This window comes from Talpa europaea (genome assembly GCF_964194135.1).
Source record: "Talpa europaea genome assembly, chromosome: 9".
NCBI lineage: Eukaryota > Metazoa > Chordata > Mammalia > Eulipotyphla > Talpidae > Talpa > Talpa europaea.
The window spans coordinates 36,562,770-36,590,187 of NC_140076.1; the positions used below are offsets into that span (position 1 = coordinate 36,562,770).

At 42.7% G+C, this 27,418-nt stretch overlaps 1 protein-coding gene across 1 annotated transcript in view; it reads right to left on the bottom strand.

Moving 5' to 3' along the window:
* DOCK2 (dedicator of cytokinesis 2) overlaps nt 1–27,418 on the bottom strand; it is a gene marked incomplete at both ends in the record, with an annotated part of 397,682 nt that overhangs the window by 45,969 nt on the left and 324,295 nt on the right. The window contains 4 exons of the mRNA XM_084243050.1: nt 909–994; nt 9,655–9,803; nt 20,945–21,003; nt 21,103–21,203. Coding sequence (XP_084099176.1) covers nt 909–994; nt 9,655–9,803; nt 20,945–21,003; nt 21,103–21,203 — 395 coding nt within the window. The remainder of the gene's footprint in view (nt 1–908; nt 995–9,654; nt 9,804–20,944; nt 21,004–21,102; nt 21,204–27,418) is intronic.

Consider the following 27,418-nt stretch of genomic DNA (forward strand, 5'->3'; position numbering starts at 1 on the left):
TGTGGAAGTCTGCCACAACAGGCCATATATCGCAAGGCTCCATCTATAAGAAGTGTCCAGAGGAACAAACCCACCAGAAACAGAAAGTGGGCAGGGGTTGGGGGAGGATGACAGCTAAGGGGTGCAGGGCTTCTTTGAGGAGGTAACAAAGAATATTCTAAAGCTGACCATCATCCTGGTATCATAATTCTGTGAATATACTAAAGGGAAGTGAAATGTCATATACTTTAGGTGAATTCTATAGCATGTGAAGTCTATCTCAATACTATTATAAAATCAAAATGGAGTCCCAACTCTGAATCCAGTGCTGTCCACTGTCTGCTGTTTCCTCACCCAGGCCTGTGTACTGGAGTCAAGCAGAGCCTGTTCAGGGTTTCCACTTGTCCACTTGACTAGCTTGGTCAAGTTTTCCTGGATAAGATACTTTCCTGAGCCCTGAGGGCCACCTCTGTGATACCAGGATCAAAGATAGCAAACCTGACCCAAGGAGACAACACAGGGAGGGCACTGAGTCTGGTCCCTCTATATTGCATGTGCTTCATCAGTGTTGGTCAAAATCAATGCCCCTTTAAGATTAACTATGCCAAAGAGGGACAAACAGCAAGAATTATGCCACAGCTAAAAGCAAACAAAAGTAAAGTTTTTGTTGGATTATTTCCCACTTCCCAACACAGCAAATTTCTGTTTCTCTGGCCCTTTCCATCTATATCAAAGAAATAGCCATTCTAGGGAGAAATGTGAAGTTCCCTTTCAAATTGGAATTTATTCAGTACCCACAAGCCTCCAGAGAGTTCTGCAGGAGGTGGGGGGAGAGACACTAAAGCCCTTTCAGCACCCTGGGGTTCTGAGTCCTATAGCTCCCACCCCACCTTACTGGGGGCTTCTCCCATGTCAGGCATGGAACTTACATGGACTCCAGTAGCTGCATGTACTGCTCATCCCCTCGACCCCCTTCCACTTCATGGTCCAGCTTGAGGATGATTTCGTTTTCAAACTGAAGAAGTAGGAGGTGAAAATCAGTATTAGAACAACCTAATTTCAACTTCATTATTTTAACCAAAGTTTCAGGAGCACCCACCCTCTTCAACGTTAGTGCTAGGAAATGGAAATGCAAAACAGAACAGGGCACTACGTCTGTCTTTTAGGAGTTCTCAGACAATGAAGAGGAATAATAGATAAGTGATGGAACAGAAAGATGGGCATAAGGGAGGGAGAAGGAAAAGGAGGAGAGAGGAAGAAAGGTACAGGAGTCAGGGAGGGAGTCTCACAGCCCCCATGCCATTTGAACTTGTCCTCAGTTTATGTTGGAATTTTGCAGAAGATGAAAAGGGGAAGAGTATTCCAAGTAGAGGGCATGATATGTGCAAAGACATGGAGGTACATGACAGAGCATTGCATCTATAGAGATTGAGATGTTGTCATGCACAGCTATTATTTCTGCCTGCCTGACATTCCTTTCTCCGTTATAAGGTGATCACATTGGCCATAATCTTAGTCTGGGGGACTCAAGTGAATTGACTATATATCTCCATTAGACCTAGCTCCTAATCTGTATTTTCCACCATCTAACTCTAGAACTAACAAAGGTCCAGGTTAAGCCAGTGAGACTCAAACCTGAGGTTTTGTTGGAAATTTTAGCAAATAGAGTCCCTCTACTCAACTTGAAGATGAAAGGTCTGAGGATAATGGAGGTAACCACAATGAAAGAGCCTGCCTGAGAGTGACAACAATATAGAGGAAAGCAGAGATAGAGACAGATTGAAACCTGATGGCCTTGTTGAATATCTGGATACAGCCACACCTGAAATTGTTTAGTTACATAGGCTGATGCCTCAGTGTCAAGATTGGTGATAAATGCAATAGTTAGCAATCAGATGATATAAGTGACCTATGAGTATGCACCTATGGTTACACCAAAGCTTGTCACACTGAGGCCAAGAAGTGTTCTATCTCCCTACTTCCAATGTTAAGAAGCATCTCACCCAGTTGAGTTGATGGCTTATTCAACATTTTGAAGGGTCACATTGTGTCTTTTTTATCTGGCTGTAATGCAAAACAGTGTGTACTACTTAATGTCATACCCTGATGAGTTCCTCCACATCAAGCAGTCTGTCCCTCCCCCACATTACCACTAAATAAGAAACTAGCACCAGGAGAAAGGAAAGAGGCCTGAGTGAAGGTCATCAAGGTCATAGAAATGCTTGGACACTCCTAACTTCTATCCCAGCCTCTTTACTCTCAGTCCTCATAATTCCATGGTGTCTGGAGATCGAGAATCATCTTTTAATACAACAAATCATAAGCAGCCAACCCTTGCTTTTAGTGCCACCCTCACAAAGTGTTGGTTATGATTACAGATGAAGAAATAGAGGTTCAGAGAGTTCTTCAAGTTTGTTTGAAGTCTCAGATGGTTGGCAGAGACCATTTAGCAGAACACTTCCAGTCCACAAGGATCAAGCTCAGTCTAATGAGCTGTGATCTCTAGGTGATGAAAGTCAGATACCCTATGCCCTTCCCCCCTGGTTTGAATATCATCCATAGAGCCATTGTTCATTCACCTTTGTATGGGAAAGGCCAAAGGAAAGAACCAGAAGCTTGTGCTGATATAACACAAATGAGAAAGAATTACCTGTGTGTTGCTATGTTTGAAGAGGATTTATTGAAAGAGATACACAAGGCCCAGAAAGATGGGTAGAGCCGTGATAAATGTGAAAAGAACAGGCATTCCAGGTGGAGGGAATGGAATTACCAAAGGTGTGGAGGTGAGAATATGGGAAAAAATGAAGAGAGAAGTTCAGCTGGAGCCTTGAGTTCAGAAAGGAAGGGAGGAAATAAGAATGGAGACCTAGATGGGGTAGACCTAGATGGTGAGTGTCAGGGCTGCCACTGCACATGAGCCATACCCTTTACAAGACAAATTTTGCATGTGTCAAGAATTATCCAAAGTTGGGGCTTGGGGGGATCTCCTGATTAGATCTCTACCATGCCAAGCCTTAGGCAGGAAGAAATACAGATGGGCGACTGAAAGAGTGGACTATGATGTTAGGCTGTGTGGGTTCAAAGGTCTCCTCTATTCCCGCCACCATTTTGGAAAAGTTTAGCTGATCTTTCTAATCCTCAGTTTCTAGTTTGTATCAGGGTTGGCAAACTTTTCTCTAAAAAGCCTGATAGTAAATATTTTAGGTTTGGGGAATCAGACAGCCTCTGTTTTAACCACTCAGCTCTGCTGCTGTAACACAAAAGCAGTCATAGATAATAAATAAACAAATTGGCATGGCTCTTCTCCACTAAAAGTTTATTTATAAGACCATGTGGTAGATTTGGCATGTGGGTCCTAGTCTGTGGATCACGATCAGGACAATAGGCATAACAGTGGCTCCAACTGTGCACATGGTTAGGAGGAGCAGAAGCACCCTTATGTACACAGCACTGGAGACACGCTCAGGCTCACGTGTGCACTGGGTCTGCTCGTCTTCTTATGATGACTGCCATGCTACTGTTATCACCACTGAATGTTACTGAAAAGCAGCTTTGGGGGAGAAGAGCAGCATTTTTTTCTTGTGTGAGTCTTTCAGGGGTGGATGTTGGCATAGTTCCCCCCATGAGATGAACTTGCCTCTAGAGCTGAGCAGAGTAGATGGGGTAAATAAGCACTTGTCTAGGGTCACAAAAGAGCCTGCAGGGAGGGAAATAACAGGGTGCCAGGGAGTGTGTGGAGCTGGATGATGCCAGCTCCTAAGCCCTCTGGGTTGGGTAGGAGAGTCAAGGTCTCAGTCCAGCATATCCCAGAGCAGACTCTGACCCTTCCTGCCTCCAGAAGGGCACTGTGCCCAGGAGTGGGGATGACCACAGCCTTTGGCATCAAACAGACTTGGTTTTAGTATTGTTTGGGCTTTTCTCCCTGTCATATGACCTTCGGGAAGTTAATAAGCCCTTTGGAGGCACGTCACCTTTTCTCATCTATTGAACGGAGATTTAAAACAGCACTTACTTTACAGTGGTACTGAGAGAAGTTAATGAGGAAACACATGTAAAGGTCTAATCTGGTGCCTGGCACAGAGTTGGTACTGAATAATTGTTAGCAATGATCATGATGCCACTGCTGACAAGGTCATCAATAGCATCACAATTGCATTTAATCTTTACAACAATCAAGGGAGAGAACTGCATGTCATCATCTAATTTTACAAACAAGAAAACAGAGGCAAAGTAGGACTCTGCCTAGGTTTCAAGGTGTGGATGAACTTGACCTAGGATGGGCCTGAGGGTCCACATACCCTCCCAAATACAGGTCACATCCCTAACATTGTCATGGTGCAGAGTTTAGGATGCATCTCTAGCTCCTCCAAATAATGCCATTTTCATCCACATCCTCTGTAAGTGACTATATCACACCATTGACTCCCTACTCCACCCCTGCTGGGGGTGGATATTTATCAAGCGGCTCTGCAGATTACTTTTAAAGAAGTCAGATGTCACAGAGGCCCATGAAGAATTATAAGACCTTACTCAGGAAAAAAGAAATGTACTCTAGGAGCCCAGCCCTGCTGTGGTTCCCCTTTCCTAGCAGAACAAACCTACATGACCCTCACATGCACATGCAGCCCTATGGTGCATCTGCTGCCTCTCCCGACTGTTTGGCTGTTTTCATCATCCTGTTTGTCTAGAATGTTCCTTGATAGAAGCTCAGCCCCCCTGAAGTGTGCAGCTTAGGGAATAAGAGCTCCTTTTCAAAGGTTTGTTGCCGATAATGACTTGGAGGGGCAGAGATGTATGATGGAACCAGATAGCAGAGCGATAACTAGAACAAAAACTGACACCAGTAAGTCAGCCTAAGCTTCTTAATTTCTTTGTTACCTCAGTTTTGCCTGCTCCAAATTCACCCCCCATGGAGCTTGGGTTTGGGGACTTATTATGATGCCCATTTCACAGATGAAGAAGCTGAGGCTGAGAGAGATTCAATAATTCACTCAAACTATTTGCTAGTAAGCAGCAAGCCTATCTGATCTCAAAGCAGTGTCCCGAAGACAATAAATGCTCAGGACATATTTATTGAATTGATTTGCTCTTTTCTATATTATGTTGTAAACCGTTTGATTCACCAACTTACTCCACGCCAAGATTCAGTCTCAGTGGAATCTGCCAAACTGATATTTATATCCATTAGGCAGCCTGATTGCCCTGTCTCTTTCTATAAGGGAGCAAGGAAGAGAAGCAATCAGGAAAAATGCTTCAAAGAATGCACACCTAGAGTGAGGAGCCCACAGATGACACCAGTCATGAAAAGCAGGGGTGCCCATGTCCTCGGGATACTGAAATTAGGGCATGCTTTAGGGCAGATAAAACAAGCCACTGGCAAGCTGCTGAAGACATGAGGTCACCCAACACAACTGTCAGCCTTTATTCAGAAATGTCCAGGCTCCCATCTCCTTTGGACATCGCTCACCCTCAGGTACTCAGTGTTTCTTTCGCACAACTGTTCGTGGGACAACCCAAAGGCAGCTGGAGCCCTACCTTTGGCAGGACTGCTGTGAATGTGCATGACACTATTGTGTGGTGTGGTCTCTGCACAGTACAAACTGCACAGACTTTGCTTTCCCCTTAAAAATAGCAGATTCCAAACTGCCTTCACTCAATCAGGGGTTCACCTTGTACCCCATGGCTCCACCCCAAATAGTGGGTGTTGTCTCCCCGTCTGAACTCCTCTGTCGGCTTTCTCTTCAGGTTCAGTGCAGAGAGAATGGCGGGTCACTGGCCCTGTGAGATTAGAGAAGGCCCGCCTACCCTGAGGGGGAGAGCAGCCTCTCACAGTGGCATCATCATGGCTAATTAGTGTCTCTCTCCTCTTAGAACAATGTTTTTCAAAGAGATTGGCAAAGAGGCACATTCGATAGATGCGTTTCATGCAGATAAATTTGAGCAGTTAAATGAGTTTGTTTACTAGGGAACATTTCAGTGCCCTGACTCTGCTCATATGCACTGGAAATCCACAAGGAAATGAGGAGATGCAGTGCTTTCCTTAAGGTATTTAACCTTGAAATCCTCTTCCCCCAGAGCATGGAACACTAATTAGTGTTTCATGGAACATACCTTGACAGCACCCTGCTTGAAGTGTTGTCATCCACTCTTTAATTCAGGCAACATTTAGACAATCCTAGTGGCTGGACCGTGTGGTGGGCCCAGCGAGGGTTGGGGATCACCCTTCTTGATATGTGCTTTGGGAAAATGACTTCAACTGTCTGCTTCTGTGTTTTCATCTTTAAAATGGTGATGATGATGTATGTTTCATTACAACTCTATGTTGTAATGAAAAGGGTTACATGAACTAATGTACTAATGGAAAGTAACTGCAGTGCCTGACACCTAATAAACACCCTGCTAATAGCAGTTATGGTCCTTCCTCTTCTTCCTCATCCTCCTGAGGCTCTTCCTCCTCCTCCTCCTCCTCCTCCTCCTCTTCCTCCTCCTCCTCCTCCTCCTCCTCATCATCATCATCATATCATCATCATCTTCACTTTTATTAGATGAGAATGAAGGATACACAGAAAAAAGCACAGGTGTGAGTATATGCCAGGCAGTATGTAATAATCATAGCTCACATAGATAAGATGATATAGGAATAGAGAGCAAAGATCTCTTAAAGGTCCCGCAGCACTGGGATGGGCCTTTATAGGATCGGTAGGAGTGGGGAAGGAGTTGGCAGGCAGGACTATGAACTCTGTAAGGCAGTAGCAAGAAGACCAATTGCATAAAGGATACTCCCTGAAGCAACACAATCCAGGTGAGCTGTGGGGATGCCTGGAGAAAGGTGAGGTGGGAGAAAGAGCTCAAGAGAATGACTGAAAAATTTGGTTGAAGGCCTGGCAAGGAGGGCTAAGAAGTTAAGGCTTTATTGGGTGAAGATTAGAGAAACAATGAATAAGAGAGGGGTAAGCTTCCTAAGGATGTTAAGGAATGGCAGTTTTTAACACACACAAATATATGTGTATGTATGTATATGTGTATGTATATATCTTAGTGTGATGTTTATTCTTTTCTATTATGCTTATTGAGGCAACATTGGTTTACAGCACTGTCTGTGGGATGTTATGATACCATACCCACCACCCAAGCCCCAGGAACTCTCTAGCCTACTTCATTGGGCTCTCATCCCACCTTCCCTTGCTAGTAGCTTCAGTTCTACTGTCAGACATTAAGGGTTTATTTTGGTTTGCTTTTGTCTGTTCTTTTGCTTTGTTTCTTTTGTTCCCATGTGAGTGAAGTCACCCTGTATTTGTCTTTCTCCTTCTGACGTATTTCACTTAGCATAATCCCATCTACTTCCATTCATATTGTCAAAAATGGCAAGGTATGATTTTTTTTTTTATATAGCTGAGTAGTACTCTATTGTGTATAGAAACGACATCTATTTAACCACTCATCTATCTTTGGGAACTTATTTTGTTTCCATAGCTTGGCTATTGAATAAATAGTGTTACTATGAAGAATGCAGTGTAAATATACCTTCACGTTTATTTTTATTATTATTCAGGTATATAACTAGGAAAAGGGCTGCTAGATCATACGCCAGATGTGTATTTAATTATTTGAGAAACCATACTGGTTTCCACAGGGGCTGGACCACTTTACATTCCCATAACCGCTATATGAGTGTTCCTTTTTTCCCATGCCTTCATCAATACTTGTTATTTCTGGTCTTTCTGATGTGGGTCATTCTCACATGTTTGAAATCATATCTCATTATGGTTTTGACTTGCATTTCTCTGGTAATAAGTGATGATGGACACTTTTCATGTGCCTGTTGGCGATCTCTATGTCTTCCTTGGAGAAATGTCTGTTTAGCTCCTCTGCCCATTTTTTGAACTGGCTTATTTGTTTTCTTATTGTTGAATTGCATGCTCTCTTTGTAGATTTTAGATTAGCTCCTTGTTGGATGTGTAATGTGCAAATATTTTTCTTCCATTTGGTAAAGTGCCTTTTTGTTTTAATGATAGTTTCTATCTCTGTGCAGAAGCTTTTTAGTTTAGTGTAGTCCCATTTGTTTATTTTTGTTTTTGTTTCCTTTGCCTTTGGAGACAACTCCCCAAAGACATCACTGAAGCCAATGTCATCGAGTGTTTTGCCTGCTTTCTTCTATGGATTTCATGGTTTTGGGTCTTGCATGCAAGTATTTGATCTGTTTTGAATAAGTTTTTGTGTATGGTGTGAGATAGTGGTCTAGTTTCAGTCTTTTGCATGTGGCTGTCTAATTAGAAAAGGCCATTTGCAATCTGCTGCCTTTAAAGTACAGTAAATCCTCACTTAACATCATTGATAGGTTCTTGGAAACTGATACTTTAAATGAAATACAATGAATGAAAAAAGGTTCTCAAAAAAGAATGCTTTGTTCATTCTTTCATTCAGTGTTGGATGGGACTTTTTTTTTCTTTCATCAATGTTATAAAGAAATGACATTAAACAAATACTTTATTTGAAGACATATTGTAGCTTTTAAAGAAAATTAATCCCCTGGCAGGATATGACATAGAAGAGAGGCAAAAATACTGGAGGATGGAAAAGTAGCCAGTTAAACGGCATGTTTTATTTATTTATGTGTTTGTTTGTTTGTTTTGTTTATACATGCACTGGGTACAGTCAGAAGTGCGGGAGGGTGAGAGAATTCACCAGAGTCAGAGCAGGGAGCACAGCAGGCAGAAGGACCTAAGTACACTGCTGAGGGGAGCAGCGGGCGGCAGGAGAGGTCTGCGCGCCATGTGGGACCCTCCTCCGGTGGCTGGGGAGCAGCCAGGGATCGAACCGGTGCTGCAGAGGCTGCAGGCAGCTTCGCAACCCAGCGCTCAACCGCTGAGCCACCAGGGAGGCCCGAAAAGTAGCCAGTTAGAGGTAAATCCAGGCACAAAGGTGGCACAGAGGATAGGATGGTAAGGTCAAAGAGAATGTCTAAAGTACCTTGAAAAGACAAAGACCAACCTTCCTAAATTGGGTGAAACTATAGAAAGCTGCCAGAAACCTACTGCAAAAATAAGTACTTATCCCACTGCCAAAAGCTTCTAGAATGACTGGGTCCAGAAAATGGTCTCTATGTTTCAAATAAGGCTAGATTTTCTATGAAAATACTTAGCCAATGACCCTTAGGTTTTACATATATGGCTCACTCTTCTAGTCTGGGAAAAGCCTCATACTACCATGCTAATTCACTGGTCTCTCCTGGGTGAAGGGTCAGGTGATTTGCTGTCAACTTTACCTGGCAGGGTAGTTATTTCCAGGCAGAATAGAACTTCCAAGACATCCCAGAAAAGGAGGTGCTAGGCAGAGGTGCATGGCACATCTTGGCTGGGTGGATGGGGCAGGGCCTCTAGACACCCTTACGGGGAACTCTTAGGCAGGGGAGAGTCAGATTCTCATACTATTGAGAAAGGGGCCAAGCTGCTACACAGCAAGAAAATACATTTTAATCTTGGCCTCAGGCAGGAAAGCATGATAGAATACAGACCAAATCTTATCTGCCAGCTCATCCCAGGCACATGAATAAGTGTCTTCATCCTATCCGTCAAGCTCTGAATGAAACCCAGGCAGATGGAACGAGGATATCATTATGGGGAAATGGGCTGGGGATTAGGGATGCTGGCATCAGTTTCCAGTCTCATTTTTTACCTTTTTGAAATCCCCACTCCTTTGATATTCACATAGCATCATGTCGAAGAAGATTGGTATGGTGGCTTTCCGGAGCTCAGTCTCAGGGACAAGTGTCATCTCTAATATAGGGCCCACCATGCCCGGGATGAAGCGGATCTTGTTCTGGCCTAAAAGGGAAGAGGGACATGGTCACATGAACCTGATTTTGTTATGCGAGGGTCTCCTCAGACCAAGACTAGAGAAAAAATAAAACAAAAGGAAGGCAGAATCATAAAAACAATAGCATTTATTTAGCTGTGTACCGGAAAACAGGCACCATTTGAATACTTCACATATATTAACTCCTGTAAGGGACACATGGATTATCTCAATGAGCTCTGTTATCAAGGGTAATAACATGCCTGTGAATCCAAAGTGCGTCACTGTTTACAAGGGTTCCCACCTGTGTGGTTTCCTTTGCTGATGGGGTTCGGGTGGAATAGTCTAGTGATGGCAAATCACAGGGATGTTTGAAATTATGTCTGCCTGCAAATACAGACCCTGTTTCTGAGATTGGAAGTCATGCCTTTACCTACTGCTTCATGAGACAAGATAAACCAAATTTCTTGCTAAGCATCCACTACGATAATATGGTTTGTGGAATAGTGAGGGTTAAAACATCACTTTAGAGTCAAATGAACTGCAACTTCTTGTTTCTGGTTTCATTTCAAGGCCTTCCAGGCCTTTCTTCCTTGATGTTATGTTTTCAGTGGTACAAACTCACCTTGGTCCTTCTACTCATAGACCTACGCATACACTGTCCTCTGCTGATATTTTCCCCTCCTGTACCCTAAACCCCCCTCTCCATTATGACCTGGCTTTCCCTGGATGGCTTCCTTCTGGATGGATGAGCTGAGGAAAGCCCCCACAGTATAGCCACCTCACTCCCAGGTGTCTGGTACCCCATACTGACTTCCTTTGTCTGGCTCCTGTCCCCACTTTGCAATGATATTTTTGTGGAACCATTTCATATGTACCTGTATCCTCTGTGGAGAGCTTTGTGAGAGTAGAGGCCATGGCTAGTTTCACTATTATCTGCAACACTGAGTGTAACGCATATTAGATGCTCAATCAATGTCTGTTGCACAAGACATTAAATTTGCCTAGCTCCTGTATTACTAGCTATGTGACTTGTGTGTGCAACAGCAATACTCACGTGTCAAAAAAACATATGAAATATGCCTAAACTGTACTAGGCACAGGGCCTGGAACACTCAGCAGGGATAGTGTTGCCCAGAGGTTAAGGGCACTGATTGCCTGAGTTTGTAAATGGACTCAACCATTAAAAACTAGCTATATAACATTGGGTAAGTTGATCTGACATCTGGGCCTCAGTGTCCTCATCTGTAACATGGGATGAGAATAGTATTTATTTCATAGGGTGAAGACTAATAAATAAATAATGAATTACTATTTATCAAGCACCCAGAATGGTGCTTGGTAGCTGACTCACTTTATACAGTGGTATCTGTGACTGTAGTGAAATTTGGCCAAAATGTACTACAAAGGGCAGGCTTGTTGAACAGAACTGAGCAGATTCCTCAGAGCATACGAACATTGGAAGTGGCATAGTAGGGGAAGAAAGAAGGGTACTTTGACATTGCAGGGACTTCCTGGGTAGCAAGGCAAGCATATCTAAGCCACCCCATCATTAAAACTGATAGCCTGATGTCAGACAGCAGCAGCTGTCTCTTTCTCATCCTGAGTTTCAGGGCCTCTGGTCTACTCCAGTGTCAGGATGAACACCGGTGGCCCTAGCCTGGAGGCAGCGATCTCCTGGGGGAGCAGAGACTCAGGTGGTATGGTGCTTAGCTTAGTACTGTTGCTTTTGATTAAAGCTCAGAAAAGCAGCCAGGAGGGAAGAGAGCAAGAGAATGAATTTTCATTCAGCCTAAATGAGGCTTAATGATGGCATATTTCCCCAGAATTCAGATAAAGAAGGCATCATCCCAGGAATATTTTCAGTTAGTGAGAATGAAATGGTGAAGTCAGGCAGAGAGTTGAGTGAAATATAAAGATACCTTTCTAGGATTTGGACTTCATTATAGGATGCATTTGGATTACACTTGAGCCTCAAGTCTTCACTTTGGTCCAAATAGAAAAAAATCTTACTTTCTGGCAAGTTTATAGTAATTGCTAATCTAGGTTTCTGATTTTGTCCTTCAAGATCCTTTAAGTCCTTTTCAAACCACAGTGGGGTTTTAAAATTCAAAGTCGAGTACAATAATAAGTAGAAGGTAAATGGGAAACTGTCAGATAAGCCACCACGGAATGGAGAAATTGCTTATGCAACAAAGGCCTGTAGAATACTGGAGGGCATTGCGTATGATAAGGATATATTTAAGGTGGTTTAAAATAAAGGGCGGACATGCTGTAGACCAGGGATTTCTTAGGTACTTTTGACCTGTATTCTTTGCAGTGTTCTGAAGAGATGTTTGGAAGAATAGGGAAAGAGAAGAGACAGATGCTTATCTCCAAATATAGCATAATCTCAATGGCCCTTACAATGCTCCATAAAAAATTGTATTCATTTTAGAAAACATGAATTCCAGCACCTCGGATTTTGTGTTCAAATCATCCAAATGTATGCCTCGGTGTGTCTTCATGTACATCACTGCACACACACACACACACACACACACATATGGAACTAATTGAAGGCTAATCAAATGCAATCTTATTTGGGGGGAAATCCTCATTCAAAAGACACACCTGCTGCTGTGTTGGAAAAAAGGCAAGGGAGGGGGTCTCCACAGGGGGTATTTGCCATGTAATGGAAGAAGAATCTCAGCAGAGCAGATGCCAATTAGAGAAGGCTTTTGAAGTGCCAATAAGGCAGCAAAATAAACCCCAATGTCAAATTACACAGGCTTTGGGAAGGAACGTGATAGTACTGAGAGCAGACAGAAGAGCTTGGGTGTGAAAAGGAATCCTGTGTGTTCTCTGGCCTCAGTGTCTATTATGTATAATGGCGTCATCATCACAGCTCTCAGAAGACATTGAGGGTGAAGTGAAAGGTCTGAGGGCACTGAGAAGATGACCTAGAAGGAAAGCAAGAGAGGATGAAAAAAAGGAGGAAGGTAGGAGGGAGAGGGGACCATATATTTATGAACCCAGCTGAGAATGAAGTTGGGTAAATTGCTGACCTTATGAGGGTGATATGGGACAAAAGGGGCTCTGGTTGAGAGTACATTAATTCTTTACTTCATGTCACCATAGGTTCTTGGAAACTTTGGCCAATGTGTAACAAAAGCAGGTCCTCCAATAAAATTGGAATAATATTTCCTTCCAAGATGGCTGGGAGTTTTTTCATTTTTAATCAGCATAGTAATAAAATGATGTTGAACTAAAGAATGTTATTCAAGGGCCCTGCTGTATATGGCTCTCTAAAGGCTGGCACAGACTCTGAAATAACAGTGAGGAAGGAGGACACGCAGTGACACCCTGTATTTCATATCCCAGAAACTCTGAAGGAAAGATGGGCTGACCAGAAAAGATCACTTATTCAGTTTAAAAAGGGAAGAAAGAGCACCTATCTCTGGTCATTTCTCAGGCTTGTATCTCCAGGCACATTTCTGAGAGGAGCAGTCCTCTCAACCCAGAACATGCCTGGCCCAGCTTTCCTCTGGGTCCTGTAGAATCTCTGAGTTTTTTCTCAGCACTGTCACTCCATGACCTTGTGGCTTTGTGCCTGTTATTTCACTTTGCTGAGCCTCTGCTCACTCATCTGTAATGTGAAGAATAATACCATCTTGCAGCCTTGTTGAGATGTTTACGGGACTTAATATAAACAAAGAGCTTTGTATAGTGGTAAGTACTTTGGGCTCAGCCTTTTGCTGGATTCTGGAAAAAGCAATATGAAAAGACATGGTCCAAACTTGTGGAGCTAGTTCCCTGGAATTTACACATTTATCTCTAGAGTAAAGAGCTGGAATGGGAAGAGATTGGGATGTAATTATCGTCTCTCCCATGGCTGCCAGTCACCACACTCCAAACCCTTTCTAACCCAGCAAAATATTCTCTAATCTGTCCTCAAAGATGTTTCAAAGCCATGATCTGATCATGTTGATCCACAGCTTAAGACTGTGACTTCCACTGTTCCTGGGACGGAGCTCTGCAGGTCCATTTGGTTGGATCCTCTGTCTCCACATCCTATGCCCACATTCCCGCTCTCCATTGACCTGCTTCCTGCTCCTCCCTTCGTTGAGCCCCTAGCCCATTCCTCTGGCACACTGCATTTCCTCCTTGGGCATGCACACGTGCCTTCCTCTTCTTGCCATGTTCCTCCCTCCCTCTCTCTGACCTCATTCCCACTCTGAATCCTTTCTCTACAAGCCCCCTTAAGTGAATCCTACTTATTCTCAAAAGTGATTCTATCCACTACAAAAACTACTGTGTCTTTTGAACAAATTAAACAGAGCCAGTCCAAACTGAGATGGGCAATAAGATTTCAAATATGTTCTGAAGAAAAAAAAAAAACACAACAAAAACTAACATATCTCAATCATGTTTGTATTATTTATGTGTTGGAATACAGGGTTAAATCAAGTATATTTTAACATTAATTTCACTGTTTCTTTTTATGTTTTTAAATAAATGTGGATACTAAAGCATTTAAATTTAGGCAGGTGGCTCACATTCTAGCTCTGTATGACAGTACTGCCCTAGAGACAAAGGCTTCCATACTTCCTTATTGGGGCCATCTTTGTTTCAATCATTGGGTGGAAGTCCTGTACAGATTTGGGTGCTTTGCAGCTATTTCCCCTTTGCAGGCATATTAAATAGTTCTGCAATTAGTCTGTTCCTATTCAGTGCAATGATCATGAGTCATGAGGTCAGAGGCACTATCTCCAACATGCTTTCAGTAGCCCAGCCACTGGCATACTGCCTGGCATTTAGGTTCCTGTCACTGTGGTTATAAATCACAGCAGACTTAGTGATGTAACACAAGTGTATTATCTAATACTTCCTCAGGTCAGAAGTCAGAAATGGGTTTCATGGGATGAAAATCAAAATGTAAACAGGGTTGAGTTCCTTATGGAGGGGTCAAGGGAGACTTTTTTTCTTCCCTTTTCCAGCTTCTAGACACTACCCACATCCTTAGTTCACAGCCCCTTCCTCATTCTTCAAAACTGACAGCAGAGCTTCTTCCACTCTCTCTCTCTGACTCCCCTGCTTTTTTCCCCTGTCCTCTTTTTTTTTTTTTTTTTACTTAAAAGAGCCCTGTAATTGCATTAAGTTCATCTATATAGTCCAGGATCCTCTCTCTAATCATCTTCAAGATTCTTAATCACACCTGAAAAGCCTTCTTTGCCATGTAAGGTAATATATATATATATATATATATATATATACACACACACACACATATATATATATACATATATATACACACATACATACATATATATATCAGACTCTGGGGGTTAAGATAGGGACATTTGGGGCAGTAGTGATTATTCTGCCTACCACAGTGCTGAATGAATGAATGAATGAATGGATAGATGACTCTATAATCTATTTCTTATTCTTCCCAGGTCTCCCTAACCCTAAGAAGTCATGCTAGCTTATGCTGATTGCTCTCCCTGGAATGCCTGCTCTTTCCCCCTCTTTCTTTTAGTTCTGACTTGGCCACCCTGTGGGATCTAACTAAAAAGTCACTCCTACTCTCCTCTCCTCCTTTTCCTCACCTCCCTCCCAGCCATCCTATTACCCTCACTTATCTCCTGTTTGCTGAACTGGGTCTCCCGCACACATTTCACTTTAAAGAACATACTCTTGATTTGTTCTTTAAACTCGGTTTGCTCTACTTTTAGAGCTCCATGACGGGATTTTCCTGCAGGGCAGGGACCCTGCCTTACACTTCTCCAACCCTTTCACCCTTCCCTGGAGCTTAGCACCAAGGAGGAGACTTTGTAGATGCTTAAAAATAATGACTCAGTCGCTCTCATAGCTCTGCCAGGAGTGACCTCCCCAAGTGTGAGGCCATGATGGCAGCCACTGCATTTGTGTTTCTTTCCCATGAACACTGTTCTACTGCAGCCTGATGTTAACTCAAGTGAATGTCAAAAGGCTGAGTATAAAATCATTTTGGTAAAACGTGCGTTGCTTCACTCTAAGCAGACATCAAATGTTATGATGCTATCCTACCAGGAAAAGTACATTACATTTGGCACAGTTCCAGGATCCCAAAACACAAATGGCATTAACCATTTAGTGGCTGGGTCCTGGTAATGACATGTGGTCCTTCTCCCATCAAGACCTCCCAGCACACATCCCCTCTCACAAAACAAGCACACACATACATGTCCACATGCGCACACACACACACACACACACACACCATTCCTCTAGATTTTCCCTGAAGTATGTTAAATAATCTTCAAGCCTGAGATTATCTGTGTAATTAGTTATCTTATAATCATAGGGCTGTTCAAATCTTTTTCTGATGAGAAGAAGATGATGATGATACTGATGATCATGGTGATGATGCCCTGATTGCTTTGGGCATTAAAACAAAATTTCAAAAAGTTAACATGCATTATGATTTACTCATTATCAGTAGACTTTGAAAAACATAGTTGGCTATTTTATACCCTGTGAAGATAATTTGCATATTCTAAAAGGTTATTAGCAAGAACATTGGACTTGGGATTAAGAGACAGGCTCTTTCGCCTCGCTTGAGTCACTGATTTGTAGTTATGTTGGGAATGTCCTTGTGTATCCCTGGTCTTCAGAAACCTCAGCTGAGAAATTAGGGTGGAGGGGTCTCAGCTGGGGTGATGACAGAATTCTGATTACTGTGACTAAACCGAATGTGTTCTGCTTTAGTTTTCCTTTGTTGTATGAAGCCAAAAGGTGGTCAGGCCAAAGCTGCTCCTTCATCCTTGGAATATAACTTTTGTCTCTTGATTTCAAGGGGACTATTATACTTCCAGCCATTTTGTTTTCCACAAAGGAATAAGAAGAAAGTTTATGGGCAAAAACTCCCAAGAAACCAACAGGCTGTGCTCAGTGAATGTGCTTCCCCCCTCCCTTTTATTTTAATTGGGGAAAAAAACCTGTTTTCCTAAAGCCCCAACACATTTATTTCTGTTCATTCTCCTTGGACAGAGTTGGGTCTCATGACCATCACCTACTACAAGCCATTTTTAACCCCCAGCACATTGCACTTATATATATATATATATATATATATATATATATATATATATATATATATGCAGTAGAATTCAGTTAGCCTGGAAGAAGGAATGAATGACTACCACATGGGCATTCAGCTGTGGCTGCGCAGATAGCTTCGAAGTTGCCTGTGTCTTGGCCATTCTGGGAATTACACTTTAAAACCTATCATTACCCAATGCAGTCTTCTCGCAGCATTGGTCTCTAGTGTGTACACTGCTTTGTGGGAGTTTGTATTAGCAGGTTAACCTCATTAGCATGCTGGGAGGAGGCATGTTAATGCCAGCATCTGTTGGAAGGCAGGATAGGGTGGTCATGGGAAACCATCCAATCACTCTTCTCTATCCTTCTATTCTCTTATACCTTAGGGAAACAAACAAGATGACAGCAGCCATGTAACTAGGGGTAACAGAAAACCCCCTTCAGGCTGATACACTCTCCTTTTCTTCCTCTTCCTTGGAAGCCAGATCAAGAGGTGGGGGAGGGAGGTGGCCAACTTTTCAAAAGCATCCCTTAATTCTTGTTTTCTGCAGTAGAAATCTGTGACTTTGTTGGACCTCTCCATAACTCCTTCCAGTAACATCAGGCTGTATTTTATTTTTGGAAAGTGTTTTCCTCGATGGATGGTCTTGGTGAGAGCACCACCAGAGAGGTCATCAAAGAAGGCTAATAGAATGGTACCTCATGGAGACTGGAGCTTTAGCAGAATGACAAAATAATGGAACATCCTGAAGGCAAAGTTGCACCACCTGCTCTGGAACCCAGAAAGGCTCTGGCCCTGTCCTATAGCCACGTTTCTCCTTGTCCTTGCTAGAAATGCCTTTTTTGATTCAGACAGAGACAGTTTCTCTTTCTAGCAACCTCAAAGTCCTGACAGGTGTTATTCTTTTAAAGACATTCATTTATCCTACAGGTTATTTGCCAACAGCAAGGAGTCTGTGATGCTTCGAGATAAACATTCAGACCAGATGTTTCTCCAGATTCTATGGCTAATCCATTGTATGACCTTGTACATGCCTCTTTGCCGCTCTAGGATTCTGTTTCAATGGTAAAATGATGGGTTGGTCCAGACAGGTAGTTTTAAACTATTCTCTGCAGTGCTTCAGGATTTCTCCCCAGAAACCCTCAGGGGTCTATGTGGGGCCCTTAGGAACATCCTATTATCATGGGCTCTGGGTCCCCCCACACGACTTTAGTTAGAATTGCTTGATTCTCATCCAATTTATATATTGAACCTGAGTTTGTTTGTTTTTTTCTTACTGGTCCTCAGCTAAAAATAAATGTTTTAAAAGTGTTGGCCAGGGCATCCCTGGTGGCACAATGGGTTAAGCCCAGCACAGTGAAGCTATCCACCTCTGCAGCACAAGTTGGATCCCCGGCTGGCCAGGGAGCTACCCACATGGTGAGGCAGACCTCTCCAGCCTCACCCACTGCTCCCCTCAGCAGTATCTTTCAGTCAGTCTGCCTGTTCTGCTCCCCACTCTGTCTCTGGTGAATCCTCTCACATACTGCCCCCCCCAATACCTCTGGCCTATACCCCAGTTCTTGTATGCATAAATAAATAAATCTTTTTTAAAAATTAACAAAATAAAAATGTTGGACAACTTGATCTGTAAAGTGCTCTTCCAGCTCTGATGTGCTGTATTTCTAAGCAGGTGGAATATTTGGTAACATCTTTTCATTCATCAGCATAATTGGGAGCACAGGAATGGCTGCCAAAACACAATCTGTATCTAAATAAAATCTTCTGTGTGCAAAACAATGGCAAGGAAGGACATTCAGCAAAGAGCAGCCTGTGTGGAAGAATGAGTGACAAAGCACAGATTCCTGTTTTGCAATTCTGGCCATGGGACCTAGGAAAGAAGGCTGCCATGGCTTTGTCTTGTCTTTTTTATGGTAAAGCAAAAGACACAACAGTGTATGGAACTGAATCTGAACGCCATCTTTCAGTGGGCGTAGCCAGTGTTTTAAAAACTTTCAATTAGTTATCATTAATATGCATAAATTGGAAAATGCATTTTGAAGCCCTGTTTCCTGGCTTCTTTAGAAAACTGGAAGAAGTGATAATGTTGGCCTTGCATTCCAGCAGGACAGCTGTCACCCACAGAGGAACAGCGACCAGCCCTTCTAATCTAGGAGCATCTGCTGCATTTTGTTCTAGGCCCAGGCTGGTTACTCCCCACTCCTGACTCTGAGGCCTACACTTGTACCTGCTCTTCTGTTTTCCCCTATTGCAGAAGAATGGTAAATGAAACAAAGTATGTCTTATCTCTCTGTCCTTATCCAAGGTGGAGGCAAAAAACAGAGTGAGAAAGTCATGCTTGTCTAGCAAAACAGGACAAAAATGGCATTTCTTCACAATAGGAACAATTATGCACCTCCCTTTCTTCTCCCACCCAGGGACATTTGGTGATGTCTGCAGACTTTTTAGATTGTAACAACTAGGAAGGGTGCCACTGGCATCTAGTAGGTAGTATGAGGGATATATTAAAGATTCTAAAATGCATAGTGCAGCTCCCACAATAAAGAATTATCCAACCCCAAATGTTGACAAGCTTTATGGGATTACTGTGAATTGAACATGCCTCCTAGACCTGATGATTAAGGAGCCAGAATAGGAAAATTAGGTTCCATTCTGACAGAGCAAAGGTGAAAATAATGATAAAAACTCCAACGTGGGTGTGGCTCCCATGTCGTCACTGGCCTCAAGTTTGCTCTATAATCTTCATAAGTACCTCAGAGGAAAGTGCCATTTCTCCAGCTTATGCCCAGGGTCTCTAAGTCCTCTTGTTTTAGGCTTCAGGCTTGTAAATGACAGGAAAGGGCCCAAGGCATAGATGTGGTAGTCTGCCCTGGGTCTGGTCCCTCCCCTACTACTCCCTTCCTCCCCCACCCCTGTCTCCATTTGATTTTATGAGTCAAACCACAGGCTTCCTGTTACCAGTATGATGCACTCCTAGTCCAAGTCCACTGCTGTCAACAGGCACAGAATTCAGATTGATAGTCACTCTACTGTGCTTCCCCTGCAATGGGATCAACCTTGCTGGAAAGGGGAAGAAACTCCAGGAATCAGATAGGAACTGAAGGACATTAAGAAGGGATGTGAGAAGCAAAGGTTGGGGGAGGTAACTTAGGTTCAACCAATTACTGTAAGTGCTTCTACTGAAAAGTTTCAACATGCCAGGCCCTGGACAGAGCAGGTGGTCAGGAGAGAGTCAAGGAGGGCAATCAAAAACCAAAGGTAAAAACACCTCATTACTCATTACTATTCAAACATTCATCTGTCCATACAACCACCATCCATCCACTCCCCATATTTCCATCCATCCATCCTTTCAGCATAAATTGATGGGACGGGATTCAGGCCTTGGGCAAGTTATGTGGCTCTAATCCTTCTGGAATCAAAATCAAGTTCTGAGACTTGCAGCTGTTAGATCTCAAGCAAGCTATTTTCTTCTTCTGAGTATTCTGATCTACATTAGTAGAGGGAAAGTTTTCCATCTTGCAGGAGGTGATGTGAAGATTTAATAAGGTCTCCTTACCACAGACCTGACTCAGTTCAGACCCTGATTCCATGCCTGTTTCTTTCATCCTACAGGTACCATACAGCTCACATATGACTCCTATAGCTCACAGAGGCAGGGACAGCTTCTGGGGTCACCTTCCAGCTTAATTCATGTCACAGAAGACTCTCACCTTCCACAGAACCAGTTCATCCCCATGAGGTTGGCAGGCCTTCTGTGGTGCAAAGCATAATGCAAGCAGCAGGATGCAGGAAGGCCCAATCAGCAGCAAGCAAGCCTGTGACACGTGAGGATATGCACAGCAGTCCTTATAAATTCCAACTTGGCTTCTTAACCCCTTAGGAGCATCAGGCAGAAGCAGATCCACAGCTGTTTGGGGATTGGGGGGTGGGAGTGAGCACCCTATCTCATCAGGCAGTTATTAAAGACCCGGGGTGCACACAGCAATAAACTGTTATTTCAGGCTCCCACTGCTGAAACCCCTGTGGCCCTCTAACAGATGGTCTTTAAGAAGGAGCTTGGCATGTGCAGATGTGTCTGTCTGGCCATGTGTACCTACTCACCAAGCTTGTACCACATATCACGGATGGAGAAGCCAATTAGCCGTCTCATGTCCCCGTACCTAGAAGGAACAAACAACGCTGCTTTAGGCACCATCTCAGAGCAGCTTATGAAGCCCTCCCACGCCCTCCCCTTCAGGAGATCCAAACATGCAACCTACTTATTCAGGATTTTGTTGTATTTGGCATGCGAAAACTGCTCCAGCTGCAGAGAATCCTGAGTGATAAAAGCCACTGCCAGATGAAAATAGTTGTTCCACAGCTGTAAATGAAAGAGAGGAGAGCAGTCATGGAGAGGTCTGAAGTGGGAAGGCATATTAAATGCTGGGTAAGGTGAATAATTTATGAAGATGGCAGAAGACAGAGGCAGAACCAGTTTAATTCCATGCACTGCAATTTTCTAACTGGCACTGACTCTGAAATGAAATCCCAGCCAAAGCGAGGACAATGGCTAGATTTCTCCAGGCGCTGACCATGTCCCCTCTCTGACAACAGGATTTGGATGAGGAGGAGTTTAGGACTTTATTTTTTTTGTGTGCTTCATTTTGTTTTTTGAAAGACAAATAACTTGCCCCAGCTGGGTGCCCTGGTGAGCTGGTTCCTTTGCCCTAGAATTAGAGGGGATGTGGCTATTTCAAGGACTCTCAGCCTCTTTGAAAGTCTTCCCTAATTCACTCAATAGCTCAGAGGAACAGCCTGAAGTCCATTCTGTCTTAGAATATTTTGCTTTCTCCTTCCTCTTAGCTTAGTGGTTTCAAAGTGCTGTCTCTGGACAGCAGTGTTGGTATCACCCAAGAACCTGTCAGAAAAATTCTCTGTTCTAGACTTAGACCTACTTGATCAGACTAGGGATGGGACCCAGATTCTGTATGTTTGCAAGCACTGGGGTGATTGCAGTGCTTGCTGAAGTTCAAGAACCACTGAAGACTCAGTTTTTGCATAGATGGGCCATCATTTTCACATTTACTTGATCTGTTGGTATTAAATGCACAGTACTGACACAGAACCCACTCTACTGGCCTGTGATAAAACAGAGCCAGAGAAAGGCTCAGCACATAAGGAGCCCTCCAGGAGCTACAACACAGTGCTTATGATGCCGAGAGGCGAAAGATAACCAGAGATGGAAACCTAAACAAAGGCATTATTGAACCTCAGTGGACCCATCCACAAAAGGGATACCCACTGCAGAGAACTGCAGAAAAGATGACATGAGATGTTTAGAGGGCATGGATCTCAGTAAGAGTTCAAGAACACCTGTTAGCCTTATTACTGTTCTTTTTGGTACAACAATAAGGTACCAGTGATTTCTTCGGCACCAAAGCAAATGACCCCTTGGGTGCTCATGGACAATTGTTACTAGATGTCAAGAGCTTGCAAAGTACAGATGGGGAACAACTTTGCTGGGCACAGTCCACACACACCCAGCCCCCTCAAAGCAGTGAATAGTAAGAGGAGGGGTAGCATTAACTAAATAAATCATCTGACATTTTATCCTTAACTCCCTGTATGGAGCATTGACTTTCTTGGGGCCCCCTCATTGCACCTTATTACTAACGTGGCTCTTTTGGACCCTGGGAGATAAAGTTTCCTTATCATTTACTCAAATATGTCTAGTGAAGATTTCAGACAATCAAAAGTAAGAGAGAGGCATTGTCCCTACCCCAAAGACTACTGTCACGTAGGCATGTGGCTCCCAGGTCAGAAAGTAGCAAACCAGCACTCTACATTTACCACAGGCCAGGCACTTTCCCTACATTCCTCTTTTCAGCCCTCAAATCTTGATTGCTATTCTTGGTCCCATTTTATAGATGAGGAGACTGAGACTTGAAGGGATTATTTTGTGAAGTTACTCAGCTTAATACTGAGCTGGGATGTGAACTCAGGTTTTCTGATTGATGTTCAGGGCTCTTCCACATGCCACGGTCAGTCTTTGAGTATGCATTACCACATACAGGGCAGTAGCTCCCAACCACAGTCCCTGCCCTCGTGCAACTCATATTCTGTTGGGGAATACACTCATCCTTTTCTTGAAACTTTATCTCACCAGGCCCAAAAGATCCACCTTAATACCTAGGTGACCGAGGGGGCCCCCCAGAAAGTCAACTCTCCTCACAGAGACAAGAAGGATCTTTTTAAAATAAGTCGGATCCTATCATTTCATTCTTCAAAGTGCTGTCAAGGCTTTTCATAACTTTTGGGATCAGACTCTAATCCCTTCACTTCCATAGCAAACTTCCCTCTCCAAATATACCTGCCGGTAGGTCTCCAGGCCACTCAGATTGTCTTTCCTCATGAGGCCCAGTGCAGTCAGCTCCTGAAAATGTGCTTCTTGGGCCAAATCTCAGACCTCCTTCCATTTAAGACCAAGGTATGACACAATAAGGCAAGGATAAGGAAAGCCTCATCATAGGACATAAAATGGGTGATTTTTAAGGTAATGAATTCCCAACTGGGGGGAATTTCCTAAGATCAGGGTACAAGTGGAAATACATATATGAAAATATAAGTTTTTTAGAAAATTCCAGAAATGTTCCCCTAACACATTTGAGAACACATACACATGTCCAATCAAGCCAAATCTCCTGCTAGTCTCTATTCTACTTGACTTCATGCTTCAACATTTATTTTCTCTCACCTCATTTCTGATTTCCTTTTTAAAAATTGAGATATAATTCATATGTCATTATATCTAATAACAGTGTATAATTCAGTATTTTTCATATTTTATAAGATCATCACCACTGTCTAATTTTAGAACATTTTCATCACCCTCAAAAAGACACTCCCTATCCTGATAACCTGATAACCCTTAACCCTAATAACCACTCATTTACTCTCTGTCACTGTGGACTTTCTTATTCTGACACTTCACAGGAATGAAATCATATAACATGTGACCCTTCCTGTCTGGCTCCTTTTGCCTAGGATAATGTTTCAGGCTTCATCATGCCATGTATCAGGAATTCATTTCTTTTTATTGTTGAGTAGTATTCTATAACACATTTTGTTTATCCATTTATCCACTAACAGACATTTGAATTGTTGCCTTTTTGGGGCTATTATAAATACTACTACTTGAACTTCTACAGCAAAGTTTTTATGTAGCCATGTGTTTTCAGTTCCTTTGAGTAGATACTTAGGAATTGGATTTGATTTTCTTTTGATACCCTTTCTTGAAGATCTTCATGGACCATCAGATCCTAGGTTAGAGTGCCCTTCTTATTTTTTAGTGAATCAGATATAGTTCTCCTATGTATCCGCACAGTCCTTGCTAGGTTCTGCCTAAGGTCAATGGCTCTGTGACATGCCCTAAGAGGTGAGTATTGGCTACACCTAGATGCAGCTAGGCACTCATCATGCCTCTGCCCCAATCTTCCTTGACGCTTGGTCCTAAAGAATTGGGACCAAATGGCTTTTCAGGTCTCATTCAGTTTCCATTGTTTTCTTCCTCAATAAACTGCTTGTTCTGGGGTGCTATCCTACTCTGTGGCTGCTATGCTAAGTCTCTATATATACAGCAGAAGCATCTTGGCCTCTTCAGATTTGCTCACAGAGATTCCCACTCCTGTAGCATCTCAGTCCTGTTCTTCCATTAAAGTCCAGTTCAAGACCACTTCCTTCTTGAAACCTGCTCAACCCTTCCTAATTTAAATAGCACTTAGTGAGTGTAAGCACAGACTTGGGTCCACTGTTCTGCACCTGATCTTCTGCTCCCTCACTTCCTGAGACAGTTCATCTGCTCCCTCACTTCCTGAGACAGTTCATCAGTGGTTGAGAACATAAGAATCAGCATCTTGCTGGTCAGGGTGTTTTATCACTTAGTTGCTGGGTTACTTGACCTATTTGGGCCTTACTTCCCTTACCTGTGAGGCTGACATGCAGCCTCTGCAGCATGGGTTTGAACCCGGCCAGCAGGGGAGATACCCACATAGCGCAGCAGACCTCTCCTGTCTTTTCCGCTGCTCCCCTCAGCAGTGTATTTCAGTCAGTCTGCCTGTTCTGTTCCCACTCTGTTTCTGGTGAATCCTCTCACCCTCCCATACATCTGGCCTATACCCCGTTTCATATATATATATATATATATATATATATAAATCTTAAAAAAATGGCAAAAATAATTATAACTGCCATGAAGAACTATTGTTAAGTGCTAGATGATAAAACACAAAGGCATCCACCACAGGTTTGTTGGTGCCAAATACCCAGTGGAGTGGTGCTGTGACTGGTGGCACTCTTTATAGAGAATTTGTATGTTCTGTTTTTTCTCTGATCGTAAATTCCACATGTACCAAGCGTCCAGTCTTATTCTATTCCTAATGACATGCTCAGCATAATGGTTTGAATACAGCTGAGCTCCAGAAAATATTTATCTATTCCCATATCCTCCAGTTGTTTCAAAAGGCCCCAGATTTTTCTTTCCTTTCTTCCCCAAGCTTCCTGGTGGCATTTTTACTAAGTGCCCAGTTTAGTTGACTCATAGAAATCACGTGAACATTAGGAAAACACACAGGTTCTTTTTCCCTGGGGAAGAGTTGGGGTGATTTCTCATTGGGAATTTAATATTTTGGAATCTTAGGACAATTGGGAGGTCAGAGCTAAAAAAATCTTAATGATTGCCTGGTCCAACTCCTGTATTTTATAGAGGTAAACAATGAGTTCCAGATTGATTAGGCAACCACTCAAAGTCAGAGGCTAGTGGGTATAATTAAGATTTAGTTACTTTTAAGTTAACTCTCAAAAAACTATAAATGTAACACACACACAGTGAAAATAAAGTTAAATGGTGGAAAAGATTAAATAATAAAAAGTTATTTTCTATCTTTCCTTGGACTTTAGTCTAATTCCCCAGAAGACAATGTGGTTAATGATTTTCTGGCTATCCTTCCAGAATTTCTAAAGTATAAACAAATAAATGTGTAAACATCTTTTAAAAAACAATCTGCTATACTTTGCTTTTCTTCTTTCATCAATGTATCTTGCAGATGTTTCTATATTAGCATATACGGATCCGCCTTATTCTCTTTTATTATTGCAGGGTGTTCTGCTATAAGGATGCACTTTAATTTTAACCAATTCCCTATTTATAGACATTTAGCTTGACTCCAACTACTCTTTTCTCAGCAGCAGTGCTGTAATCAACATTCTTGTTTATACCTCTTTATGCATGAGGAATTATAATGTAGTAGACATTCCTAGAGTTTGGAATTGTCAGGACACAGTGTCTGTGCAGATTTTGCTGCCGTTTGTTTGTTGTATGTGTTGTTTATTTTCATAGATACTGTAAAGTTGCCTTCCAGGATTCTAGTTCCAATTACCAACACCATTATCATAGGCGAGTTGCCTTGTTTCTCTGTCTCAGTTTTCTCATCTGGAAAATGAGGATAATAATATGTAACGGGGGGTAGTTATGTGGACTAAAGAGAAAGTGCTGTCTAGTAAACCGCTCAGCCTTACTCTGTGAGTTAAACAAAGACTACTTCCTGGGAAGCCTTCCCAACTTGCCAGGACTAAAGTGGATCTGCTCATTATTCACTCATTACGCCTTGTTTACAGGGTTTTATGATATACCTCAAGCAGAACTAGCTTATTTTTTTGTCGCCTCTACCGGTTAGAAGCATCAGGGAGATAAGACTCTCATCTTTGTATTCACTATAGTATATCCAGTGTTCAGTGTTGTGTCTAACACAGCATGTGCTCAGGAAATGTTTGTTGAATGAGTTCATTAAAGGAACCCAGCACTGCCAACTATATTCTCGTTAAATCTTCCCCAGAAACTATGAGATTCCTATTATTTGTCTCCTCGTTTTAGAAATCAGGAAATGAGGCCCAGAGAAATTAAATAAGTTGCCCTAGGTCACACAGCCACAAGAGGGCAAGGTGCCATTAGAACCCAAATTTCTCTCCAGAACTCATGTTCTGTACCTACTCTGCTCTTCTGCTAAAATCACTTTCTTTTTCTTTTGTTATTGGCTAAGATTCCCACTGGTTCAGCTGATAATTTACAGCCTTTACAGCAGGGAGATCAAGGATTTTTGATCCTACAGGATTCATTGTCAATGGACTTGAATTATGCTTTACCCAAATTCCAAATGAAAATAAAAGCCCCCTGTGCATGTGGTGTTGCTGCACAGGCAGAGTGTGCCCTCTCCTGAGGAGCAGAGACACAGCGGCCAAAACCACTCTAGTGAAGCTGTTGATTCTGGGAGCAGAAAGTTCCAGCTATGGACTCAGCTTAGGAAGTCAGGCCAAAGGTTGTGTGGGGACCTTGAGCTGAGGCAGGAAGAGTTGAAGAGGCTGTCCCTACGTACATTACCATCTTCCTGCTCACTCTATGTCTGCTCCTTTTCTCACCCTTTCTGCCACATTTTCTATTACAAAGACCAAACCTACTTTCATTCTTTCACTAATGGCTGAGAATATTCTGGAAGCTTCTCATTTCACAGGCTTTCCAGAGTAGGTTCAAAATGACCCAAGGTG